The 12,032-nt window shown below is 46.8% G+C and overlaps 2 protein-coding genes across 2 annotated transcripts; both read left to right on the top strand.

The window, feature by feature from the left end:
- The first annotated feature begins 292 nt into the window (after positions 1-292).
- On the top strand, positions 293-2,208 carry LOC109779556 (tyrosine decarboxylase-like). The gene has a single exon (XM_020338178.4). The coding sequence runs from the start codon at positions 374-376 to the stop codon at positions 2,075-2,077; it is 1,704 nt and encodes a 567-aa protein (XP_020193767.1). The 5' UTR covers positions 293-373; the 3' UTR covers positions 2,078-2,208.
- A 3,577-nt stretch (positions 2,209-5,785) lies between these two features.
- Positions 5,786-10,997, top strand: LOC109779560 (protein BREAST CANCER SUSCEPTIBILITY 1 homolog). The gene is made up of 14 exons (XM_020338182.3): positions 5,786-5,918; positions 6,078-6,131; positions 6,223-6,293; positions 6,642-6,755; positions 7,029-7,504; positions 7,601-7,699; positions 7,815-8,810; positions 8,897-8,997; positions 9,091-9,277; positions 9,609-9,709; positions 9,793-9,901; positions 9,985-10,150; positions 10,247-10,365; positions 10,448-10,997. The coding sequence occupies exons 1-14, from the start codon at positions 5,863-5,865 to the stop codon at positions 10,784-10,786; spliced, it is 2,988 nt and encodes a 995-aa protein (XP_020193771.1). The 5' UTR covers positions 5,786-5,862; the 3' UTR covers positions 10,787-10,997.
- The last annotated feature ends 1,035 nt before the right edge of the window (positions 10,998-12,032 follow it).

A 12,032-nucleotide genomic window follows, 5' to 3' on the forward strand; every position in this document is an offset into this window, starting at 1 on the left:
CGTGTGACATGAACGCATGGCAACTTTGAAAGTTTTTGATCGTATAAGTTTAGTGACGTGAGGATGGCAAGTTTAGTTGTTAAGCATGATAACTTTCTTTTCAAATGGCAAGTTTTGGTTTATTTTTTCTTTTGAACGACAATTTTAGTTTAAAAAACGTCATGGCCCGAGTGCTGCGTGTGACACGTGTGGTATTTATTATTTTAGAAAAAATATGATGTGACACTTATCATCAGAAGAAAGAAAAAATGCATGCAGCGATGCACGCCTGCCTTTAAATGAGCCACACTCCACGCCTTCTTCTGCAGAGTCACAGGCTCATAACCCAGTGTAGGCACTCCACTCGATCAAGCTCTAGCTCCTGCCCCCTGCCATGGCAAGCTTCAACCACGCCAACTACACCGCCCGGGACACCGGTTCTTCCCCGGCTGCGGCTGCTACGCCTACGCTCGGAGTTGGACCCCTTCCGCTAGACGGCCGCGAGTTCCGGCGTCAGGGACGTCAAGTTATCGACTTCATCGCAGACTACTACGACCACATTGACGAGTACCCCGTCCGCCCGGCCGTCGCTCCCGGGTTCCTAGCCCGGCAGCTTCCCGACACCGCGCCGTCGTGGCCGGAGCCCGACGCGCTCGCCTCGGCGCTGCGCGACGTCCGGGACCTCATCCTTCCCGGCGTCACCCACTGGCAGAGCCCCCGTCATTTCGCGCACTTCGCGGCGACGGCCAGCAACGTGGGCGCGCTCGGCGAGGCCCTCGCCGCGGGCCTCAACATCAACCCTTTCACCTGGGCCGCCTCGCCGGCGGCCACCGAGCTCGAGACCGTTGTTACAGATTGGCTGGGTAAGGCGCTACACCTCCCGGAGCAGCTGCTCTTCTGCGGTGGCGGAGGCGGCACGCTGCTGGGGACGTCGTGCGAGGCCATGCTCTGCACCATCGTCGCCGCGAGGGACCGGAAGCTCGCGGAAGTTGGAGGCGAGGAGAGGATGGGCGACCTCGTCGTCTACTGCTCCGACCAGACCCACTTCTCGTTCAAGAAGGCCGCGCACGTCGCCGGCATTCGCCGGGCGAACTGCCGGGTGATACCGACGTGCCGCGAGAGCGGCTTCACGCTGTCGCCGGCGGCACTGCAGGCCGCCGTGCGCGCCGACGAGGCAGCTGGGAGAGTCCCTCTCTTCCTGTGCGCGACTGTGGGGACCACTCCGACGGCGGCGGTCGACCCTCTCCGCGAGCTGTGCGCCGCAGTGGCGGGGCACGGCGTGTGGGTGCACGTGGACGCGGCCTACGCCGGCGCAGCGTGCATTTGCCCGGAGTTCAGCCACATCGCCGCGGGCGCTGAGGCCGTGGACTCGTTCAGCACGAACCCGCACAAGTGGCTCCTGGCCAACATGGACTGCTGCGCGCTGTGGGTGCGGCGTCCCCCGGCGCTCGTGGCGGCGCTCGGCACCGACGATGACGTGATCCTCAAGGACGCGGCGGCTTCCGCCGTCGTGGACTACAAGGACTGGCAGGTGGCGCTGAGCCGCCGGTTCCGCGCGCTGAAGCTGTGGCTCGTGCTCCGCTGCCACGGCGTGGAGGGCCTCCGTGGCTTCGTGCGCGCCCACGTGCGCATGGCCGTGGCCTTCGAGGCCATGGTGCGCGCCGACCCGCGGTTCGAGGTGCCCGTGCCGGCGCGGTTCGGACTCGTGTGCTTCCGCCTCCTCCCCGCCGACGACGGCACGGCCGAGGCCACGACGAACGAGCTCAACAGGAGGCTGCTGGAGGCGGTAAACGAGACGGGGCGCGCGTACATGAGCTGCGCGGTGGTGGGCGGCATGTACGTGCTGCGGTGCGCCATCGGGAACTCGCTGACAGAGGAGCGGCACGTCCGGGAGGCGTGGAGCGTCGTGCAGGAGCAAGCCGACTCGGTGCTGACCCCGGCGGGCGCCGGCGTCGCTCCGGCTGCTCGTTCGAAGGGGCGTACGATTGAGGATGCCCGTCGCATGGAGACCAGCGTGCACGAGAAATGGCGCTCACCGCCGCGCACTGCGTACCACGTGATTCGTTCTTACGCGTTGGCTTTCCTCTTGGGAAAATAAGAGGAACCGGTGAGATTAGGGTGTATTGTTCTATCCATGGATTAATATTGGATTTGGATGTGAAGGTGTATCAATGGCCTGGAGAATCATTTCTAAGTGAAGCAGACATGGATCAATCATGTGTTTTTCAATAGTATTTTTTTGCAGCATTTTCATAAGTTTTTTTTTTCCTATTGTGGTGTTCATATATTGATCAGCTTTTCTCTATCATTTCCAGACAACTTCATTTGCTGAATTACAATTTATTTGGGATGAATTTTAAACAATGTCACTTTCTATTTTGTCTGGAAATTTCGAAATATTTATTATAATATTTTTCCTTAGATAGTTTTATTTTTCTCAATTCTTTATTTTCAATGAAATTTCAAAAGAGCTAAAAGAAGATTCAGAAGTAACAATATTTTAGCCATATTTCATTGATTAAAAATTGATTATTTCATATCCAAAATATTCACGTTACTATATATTATTTTAGTCATATTACAATAATTTCAGATATATTCCAGAAATCTAACACGTGTCAGATGTATTTCTCAATGTACAGTCAGAAATCAATGTACCGTCAACAGACATGAAAATGATTTGTTGGAATTGCTGAGGTTTGGGTCGACCTCAGACAGTACAAGAACTTATATGCCTCACAAAGACACATCGACCCAACGTTATCTTTCTTTCCGAAACAAGGCAAAATAGGAATATGTTGAGAGTTTGTTACCACATGGGTATGAAAAATGTTTTTACCGTGTCTATGCGTGGCAAAGGAGGTGGACTAGCGGTCTTTTGGGATGATCTTTACATTTTGGAGTTGAAAAAAAATATGGAGAACACTTCATTGTCATGTACATTTGCAATCGCGTTGGAACTAAATGGAGAAAAAAAAGTGCCTATGGGGAACCAAAGGCGAGCCAATGGTGTGTGATGTGGGTTTTGTTAAGGTGAATTAAACGGCTTTGAGTCTGGGATGTGGTTTTATGGTTGGTGATTTTAATGAGGTAATGTGGCAGAATGAGCACCTTTCTCGGAACAAGCGTACACACAAATTTATGGCTGATTTTCGTGAGGTTTTCTCTAAATGCAATTTATTTGATTTGAGTTTTCATTAAGTTTCTTGGACTTATAATAATAACCAGGAAGGTAATAAAAATGTGAAAGTACAGTTTGATCGAACGGTGGCATGCCTTCAGTGGTCTTCTATCTTTCCTGACCGCAAGGTTTTACATATTATTAGCTCTTGATCTTCCTCGAGTTAAGCACTCTTGGAGGTTTTTTGGGAACTTGATTGAGAGCTTGACACCATCAACCAGAGAACCAGTGGTGGGTTGTGAAACAATAGCAATCTGCCCAATATTTAAAGAATGCGGGACCAGACCCGCCAAGGAAAGGCACATAACACGATGACGTGCTGAATTGACTCCTAGTTTTGGTCGTACAAAGGGGCAAGCAGTCGGGTTGTGGCAACCACCTTTTGGTCGGGCGGTCCGCCGTCCAACATCGACTATTGATGACGAGTCAAAAATGTTTTTAAATACATTTCACAGAAAACAATATGGTTCCATTGCATCTTCAAATATGTTTCATACACAATTCATTATCGTTTCGACGACAACATCCAGCCTTATTTGAATTATTTAGTTCAATAATATTTCAGTACATTCCGTAACGTTTCTCCTAATTCAGTTGCATTCCAATTAACCGCATCCACATTCAACACACACACATTTGAAACAATTTCATCCACGTTCCAGGATTTCACACACATTTCAATTCATTTGGGCATTTCCCTATATAAAGCCATCATTGTTGGGACACTATCCTTTAGGTACATTTGGGTTTTAGGCCAGGCCCTCGGGCAGAAAAATTGGAGCCCCAAGCTTGCCGGGCTCGGGCCGTGATCCGGACCACCCATACCAAAGCCCATGTTGCAAAAGAAAAAAAGAAAAAGAAAAAAAGAAAAAGAAAAAAGAAGCAAACCCGGTTACTGCCACGGCGGCACTAGCGACGGCCACGTGACACGAAGGCGCATTGGTCGGTCGGCGGGCTCACCTCCTTCCCGAGGAAGGAAAGGAAGGGAACGCAGCGCAGCGCACCAAACCAAATTGAAATGAAAACCTTGGAGGGAAAAACTCCCGCCAACATAAATAAAACCCCCGCCCCCGAAACCCCTCCCCCCACACCTCACAAAATCCGGAAAATCCCCGCACCGGCAGATACTTCGGAGACCCAGCGATCGGAATGGCGGACATGGGCAGCCTCGAGAGGATGGGACGGGAGCTCAAGTGCCCCATCTAGTACGACCGCTCGCCGCCCCGCCGCCCCTTTTTCTTTCCCCTCGTTTCATCGCGTCCTCGTGGCCATTACCTGGATTTGCGGACATTAGCTCTCCGATTTATCCCCCTTTTTTGTTGTTGATTGATTTTGACAGAATGAGCACCTTTCTCGGAACAAGCGATCACACAAAATTATGGCTAATTTTCGTGAGGTTTTCTCTTAATGCAATTTATTTGATTTGGATTTTCATGGAGTTCCTTGGACTTATAATAATGAGCAGGAAGGTAATAAAAAATGTGAAAGTACAGCTTGATGGAGCGGTGGCAATGTGACAGAATGAGCACCTTTTTCGGAATAAGCGATCACACAAAATTATGGCTAATTTTTGTGAGGTTTTCTCTGAATGCAATTTATTTGATTTGGATTTTCATGGAGTTCCTTGGACTCATAATAATAAGCAAGAAGGTAATAAAAATGTGAAAGTACAACTTGATGGAGCGGTGGCAATGCCCTCAGTGGTCTTCTATCTTTCCTGACCATAAGGTTTTATATATTATCAGCTCCAGATCTTTCCCGAGTTAAGTCCTTTTCGAGGTTCTCTAGGAACTTCATCGAGAGCTTGATCCCCTCAACCAGAGAACCAGTGGTGGGTTGTGGAACAATAACAATCAGGCCTAGTATTTGAATAATGCGAGACCAGACCCGCCAGGAAAAGGCACATGACACGATGATGTGCTGAATTGACTCCTCATTTTGGTCGCGCAAGGGGCAAGCAGTCGGGGTAAGGCAACGTCCTTTTGCTCGGCGGTCCGCCGGCCAACATCGATTATTGATGATGAGTCAAAAAAGTTTTTAAATACATTTCACATAAAACAATATGGTTCCATTGCATCTCCAAAGATGTTTCATGCACAAGTCATTATCGTTTCGACGGCAACATCCAACCTGATTTGAGTTACTTAATTCAATAATATTTCGGTACATTCCATAACGTTTCACCTATTTCAGCTGTATTCCAATTAACCGCATCCACATTCAACACACATTTGAAACATTTCATCCACATTCCAGGATTTCACACACATTTCAATTCATTTGGGCATATTCCTATACAAAACCATCATTTTTGGGACACTATCGTTTAGGTACATTCGGCTTTTAGGCCGGGCCCTTAGACAGAAAACTGGAGCCCAAGCCTGTCGGGCTCGGGCAATCGGGCCGGGCCACCCATACCAAAGCCTATGTTGCAAAAAAGAGAGAGAGAGAGAAAAAAGCAAACCCGGTTACCGCCACGGCGCCACTAGCGACAGCCACGTGACACGAAGGCGCCTCCTTCCCGAGGAAGGAAAGGAAGGGAACGCAGCGCAGCGCACCAAACCAAATTGAAATGAAATGAAAACCTTGGAGGGAAAACTCCCGCCAACATAAATCCCCCGCCCCCGAAACCCCACCCCCCACACCTCACAAAATCTGGAGATCCCCACACCCGCAGAGACTCCGGAGACCCAGCGATCGGAATGGCGGACATGGGCAGCCTCGAGAGGATGGGACGGGAGCTCAAGTGCCCCATCTGGTACGCCCGCTCGCCGCCCCGCCGGCCCTTTTCTTTCCCCTCGTCTCGTCCGCGCCCTCGTGGCCAGTTCTTGGATCTGTGGGCATCAGTTCTCCGATTTATCCCCTTTTTTTGCTGTTGATTCTGACTGGCTGTTGTTCGTCAATTTGACCCTGGCAGCCTGAGCCTGCTCAGATCGGCGGTGTCCGTCACCTGCAACCACATCTTCTGCAAGTGAGTCCCTTCTGCCCGTTCCCCTCCGTTGCAATATCCCTGTGAAACTATCCGATCTGGGCTCATGTGTGCGCTCCCAACCTTGTCGCAGCCATTGCCTCACGGAGTCGATGAAATCCTCCTCCACCTGCCCCGTGTGCAAGGTGCCGTTCCGCCGAAGAGGTTAGTGGGCGTAGCTGTTGTTATCTGGGCCTTCTTAGCCTGCTAAAGTTAATATATGTATTGTGTAGAATATGTTGGGCTGCAAAATACGGAATTGTTTTCCCGTCCGCACAAAAATGCTCCACCTTCTAAGGATTGGATAGTGTTAATATGCATGATATGTCTGCTTTACGAAACAACTAAATATTTATCTAACTATATGCGAAAACCGGAACCATAGCACTATTAAAACTCCACAGAACTGATTTTGATGAGCCGGTGTTTACTGTAACTCTGCAAGTTCTGACGTGATGGCTTGATCTTAATCTAACACAGAACTCACATTATAAATCCTGGTTTTGCTTGTAGAAATACGGCCAGCACCACACATGGACAATTTGGTCGGCATTTTGAAAAGCATGGAGGCTGCATCAGGAAGTAATGTTGTCTCAACACAGGTGACTCCTGCGGCACAGGTTGCAGGTAATTTTCTGGCATAGCATCAACTCATCTTTTGTTCGCTAGCATATGTGCAAGGTGGTCAATTGTGAAATTAATCTTGAAGGCCGATTTAATTATGTGGTTGTTTTGCATCTGCCGGGGTCTGCACCACATTCGTTGTTGTATCCATTTTGGCATGCTGTCTGGTGGATGGTTGTCTGTTTGCCTCTATAAAACTGAAATAAACTTTTACAGATTTTTTTAGGACAATTAGTCTTCAGTCTTGTGCTTACTGTCTTATTCTTGATCTTGAAGATGGATCAAAGCATGCCAACAGTGGGAAAAAGTCTAAACCGTTGCCAAAATCAACAGTGCAAAAGAAGAAGATATCATCCGAGAGGAAAGCGAAGAAAACAAAGCCTACTCTGTCTTCTGCATCTGGTCCTACTAAAAAGCCTTCTTTCTCTGCGAACAAGAGAATACATGTGACACCATTCCCTGAATCTGAGACGCCAATGAGACCTCAGAAGATTATGAAATCTGAAGAGACAAAAGATAAATTGAATGGTGATGTTCAAGAAGGCAAAGATAAAGCATCAGCCTCTGATAAACCGGGAGGTTTCTCATTGTCACCCTTTTTTTGGTTAAGGGAAGGAGATGATGCAGAAGGCGGCACTCTTGAAACGTTAAGTGAACCACCCTCATTGGCCACGCCCTTGCGTCACAATGCACCTTGTTTTAGTGACATCAAAGATTCTGATGCTGGAACCCCTCCTAATACGACTCCAAATGTATGTTTTCTGAACATTTATGTTTTTTTCCTGTTCAAATTTTGTGCCTACTAGCTTTTCATAAATTGTGCTTACGGTTAGCTATTTGAGTTGCAGAGCAAAGCTGTTGTTCCAGATGCCTTTGATAGTGAAATCTTTGAATGGTCCCAGAGGCCTTGCTCTCCAGAGCTGCGTTCTACTCCACGAAAAAAGCAGGTAAACTACATGTGGCCAGACACACTGTACATTTCGTCCTGTTTCTTCTTTATAATCTGATTTGCATCTACTTTATGTTTAGCATGTATTTTACTTAACTGTTTGGACTGTTCAGGGTAAATTTGAGGATATATTAGATCACATAGCAGAGAAAGATGACGAGGAAGATATACAGCTTGGTGGTTCATTCGATGAGTCAGGTCATACAAATAATGCAGCTCAGCCTGTCAATGCTAATAAAGAAATGAAGCAGAAGGGGAAGAAGGCAATAGGTGGGAACAGCAGGAAGATAAAGTTGCTCGAGGTCATCACAAAAGAAGCTGATGCCAACCAACAAGATTCAAATATCAGTAAAAGTCTTGCTGCAAAGTCATGCGAGAAAAACAGCAGTACTATAGAGAAGAATACTTCAAGTAGAAGAAACAAGGCTGGTAAAAACATCAATCTATTTCCCTGTTCTGATGATAACTCCATGGGGACATTTTACCTTCGAGAAAATAGTTTGGAGATTGAAGTACATGATGGACACCTCTCAGAAAGATCTCAGAAAAAGGAGAAAAGTGGTCAACAGAAGAAATGTGCAAGGAAGCTGGGAACAAAAGGGAAGAGTACAGTTGAGACTACAGAGAGTAACTCTGAGCCAAGAAGTAAGCGAGTTAGAAAAATGCCTGACGGTGTCAATGCTGAAAAGATAGGAGTTACTGATGTCTCTAGAAATGAAACAGAAATGCCACTACGCAGCTTCATGAAAAGTTGCACCCAACACAAACTTTTGGATGGTAGAAGTAAAAAGAGCAGTAAAAAGGGCAAGTTCAGTGAAGGAACGAATAGTCAGATAGGGCTTGATAGCATGAAATCAAACATCAATGCAAATACATCAAGCATTTTACTTGGTAGATGCCAAAGTAGTGAGGCAATACGTGCAGCTCCTTCACCAATGGATGCATCAGTTAAGAACAAATGTGCAAAAGGTATCAAACAAACAGATTGTTCAGGAATGAAAAACTTTGGAAAGCTCCAAGCTTGCACTGGTAATACTTTCCTGAAGAAATGTGATGACACTGTCTCTAAGGTTTTCTGTGCTTTCTGCCACTCTGCTGATATCACAGAGGTATGTTCATATCATTTTTCAAATGCCTTATCCTGATGTTCCCAAATCGTTGGTACTGAATGGAAAATATCTCTACTTTCTTGAAGGAGTCTGGAGAGATGGTTCACTACCATAATGGAAAACAAGTCCCTGCAGAGTCTGGTGGAGGGGCTAATGTCGTACATTCTCACAAGAACTGCATGGAGTGGTTTGTTGTCCTTTCCAGCACATGATTGTATTGTAGAATATTTTTGTTGATATATCTAGCTAATTTTCATTATACCTTTTTATTTTACCATAGGGCTCCGGATGTCTACTTTGAAGATGACTCAGTGTTTAATCTTACGCCTGAGTTAACTAGAAGCAAAAGGATCAAATGCGCTTGCTGTGGAGTTAAAGGCGCGGCGCTTGGTTGCTTTGACAAGGGTTGTCGGAAAAGCTTCCACTTCACATGTGCTAAATTGATCCCAGAATGCAGATGGGATAATGTAAGTTCATATTGTTTTCTGATCTACTCCCTCTGTTTCAGTTTACAAGTCCTACGTGTATACCTAGGTTGCCAATTTTATCACCCTAATATAAACTATATAACACAAAAATTATACCGTTTGAAAATAGAACATCTGAAGTTTATATTGGTATATTTTTTGTAATATATGACTTGTATTAGGTTGGTCAAATTGACGATCTAGGGGTATGTGCATGCCCTGTAAACTGAGAGAGAGGGAGTAGCAATTTCAACTTTATCAGAATAGTTCTTTGCCATTTGTCAAAGTTCTAAATTGCCACCTTATTGCTCTAATTTATTTTCACCGTCAGGAAAACTTTGTGATGCTATGCCCTTTGCATCAGTCTTCCAAGTTGCCAAATGAAGTTTCTCAGCCACAAAAGCAACCCAAAAGGATAACAGCACCAAAATGGTATCCCCAGAACCTGCTGTTTAAACGGTCTTGTAATGGTCTATATGTATGATTACTTACTGGAGGGCAACTGTTTTTTTCAGTCCATCTCAGGTAAGATCTAGCCAAGCTTGCAGTAATAACTGGAAATGGCCATCAGGATCACCACAGAAGTGGGTTCTCTGCTGTTCAGCTCTTTCTGCTGCTGAGAAGGTATACATCTTATTTTCCTTATCAAATCCATGATATTTGCTCCATATGAATTTTAACTGAGACGAAATGATCAAATTGCTCAGGGCGTCGTAACAGAATTTGCAAAATTAGCTGGTGTGCCTATTTCCAAGAGCTGGAGCCCCAGCGTTACCCATGTCATTGCATCAACTGACCCCTCTGGCGCTTGCAAACGCACACTGAAGTTTCTGATGGCAATCTTGAATGGCAAATGGATCGTCTCCATCGACTGTAAGTGCATAGCGGACTCACTGTTCCATCTGAGCAGAACTGATATTGATCAATTGATGCCCTTTGTTGCTAAATGCTGGTTTTATACTGCTGTAGGGGTTAAGGCTTGCATGGATGGCATGGAACCTGTTGACGAGCAGAAATTTGAAGTCACCACGGATGTTCATGGGGTCCGTGAGGGTCCCAAGTTAGGAAGACAGAGAGTGATCAACAAGGTACTATTTATTTCACACTGCTATACACCATACTGTTATTGTACTGCTACATCAGTCAGTTAACTGTCCATTTGTTCTGCAGCAACCCAGGCTGTTTGATGGCATGCAGTTCTACCTCCACGGAGACTACACCGTGGCCTACAGAGGCTTCCTGCAGGACCTGGTGGTCGCGGCAGGTGGCACCGTTCTGCACCGGAAGCCCGTCTCAAGGGACCACCAGAAGCTGCTCGACGACAGCTCCCCCCTCATAGTCGTGTACAGCCTTGAGAACCAGGGGAAGGCGAACCTCGACGGCAATGACGATTATCGGCGCAGGCAGGCTGATGATGCCCAGGCTCTGGCCTTCGCCTCTGGTGGTGAAGCCGCTAGCAGCGCCTGGATAATCGACTCCGTTGCGGCTTGCAAGCTGCAGCCTCTGTGACAGAGCTCAAAGAAGGCTTCTCATGTCAGTGGGTTTAGTAGTAAACAGGAAAATCCAGGGTGGCACTGAATACAAGTGCATACTTTATATCGTGTCATGTAGAAATTATAAGACAACATTTTTGTGTTTTTCTTTCAAAAAGAGGTTGAAACCCCCTGTGTTGATGAAGAGTTAACTTGATCGTTCCAATGTAAAGAGATTTCACGCTCTACTAGTGCTGGTGCATGACCCTTTTCCTATCTTAGACAGAATACAATCTTCTTTGTTGAAAGTGTGCTAGTGCATGACTCTCCCTATTCCTTGGAGCCAGATTAATCGCCACAGGGTGATTATTATCATAATCTGCTAATGCATAATACACCATTCGCTGCTTCATTTCTGATGTGTTTAGGGGGGTGTCAGTTGCATTGAGATGCATGCGATTGGGGGACGTCTTGGAAGGGGTCTCATGAGGGAAGATGTTCATGATTCAGTCGATATTCAGAGAAGAGCAAGTGTATCGATTACGGAATCTTGGATGTCCATCCCACTGAGACGCCCCCTCACACTTCCATCGGCCACCATCTTGAGAAAAGCGAGCTTCTAATAGGCAGTTCGTTTGAATTAACACTTCTGCAAAGAAACGAACATGAATTGTTTACTTGCAGGGCTGTAAAGAGGGCGTGGCAGCAACACGGCCTTTGAGAAGGTGGTTCAGCTTGAAAAAGTCGCATACCACAAGAATCACACAAGTACAATGACATCGCTAGCTCATGGTGGAAAATAAAGGCGCTCTTATGGCAAATAGAGCAACAAAAAAAGTAGACCAAGGTTCAGACATGCTCACTTCACCTGATAATTCAGGTGTAGGACGTGACGACCCAGGTTGTCAACAGAGCTTTTCATCACAACCATGGGGTGAGAGAGGCTCGAACTCTCGACCTCAGGATCACTCGCTGTTTGCTATGAGACCTACGCGCTAGCCAACTGCGCCACCACCACTTTGGTGTTGTTTCTACTTTTCGATCTACTCAACTGCTGTGTGTTTGGGTTTCGTTTCAATGAAATGGAGCCGGGGGCCCCTGTTGATCGAAGAAAACTTCTTCTGATCATGCACTTCAAAACACGCATGATGCATATTCTGCCAATCTGTTGAGCATGGATGACGAATTCGAGATTCATGGACTTGTTAGCACTTCAGAGAACATACACTTCTGCTGTCACACAACATCGCATCATTGAGCAGGATCAACTGAATCATGAAGAT

This window comes from Aegilops tauschii, chromosome 1 (assembly GCF_002575655.3).
Source record: "Aegilops tauschii subsp. strangulata cultivar AL8/78 chromosome 1, Aet v6.0, whole genome shotgun sequence".
Taxonomy (NCBI): Eukaryota; Viridiplantae; Streptophyta; class Magnoliopsida; order Poales; family Poaceae; genus Aegilops; species Aegilops tauschii.

What these genes read in the sequence shown, in the direction of transcription:
- LOC109779556 (XM_020338178.4), top strand. Translation starts at nt 374, where the DNA reads ATGGCAAGCTTCAACCACGCCAACTACACCGCCCGGGACACCGGTTCT.
- LOC109779560 (XM_020338182.3), top strand. Translation starts at nt 5,863, where the DNA reads ATGGCGGACATGGGCAGCCTCGAGAGGATGGGACGGGAGCTCAAGTGC. An exon ending in GGTGCCGTTCCGCCGAAGAG is followed by an intron (nt 6,294 to 6,641) that starts GTTAGTGGGCGT and finishes TTTTGCTTGTAG; the next exon opens with AAATACGGCCAGCACCACAC. An exon ending in CTCCTAATACGACTCCAAAT is followed by an intron (nt 7,505 to 7,600) that starts GTATGTTTTCTG and finishes TTTGAGTTGCAG; the next exon opens with AGCAAAGCTGTTGTTCCAGA.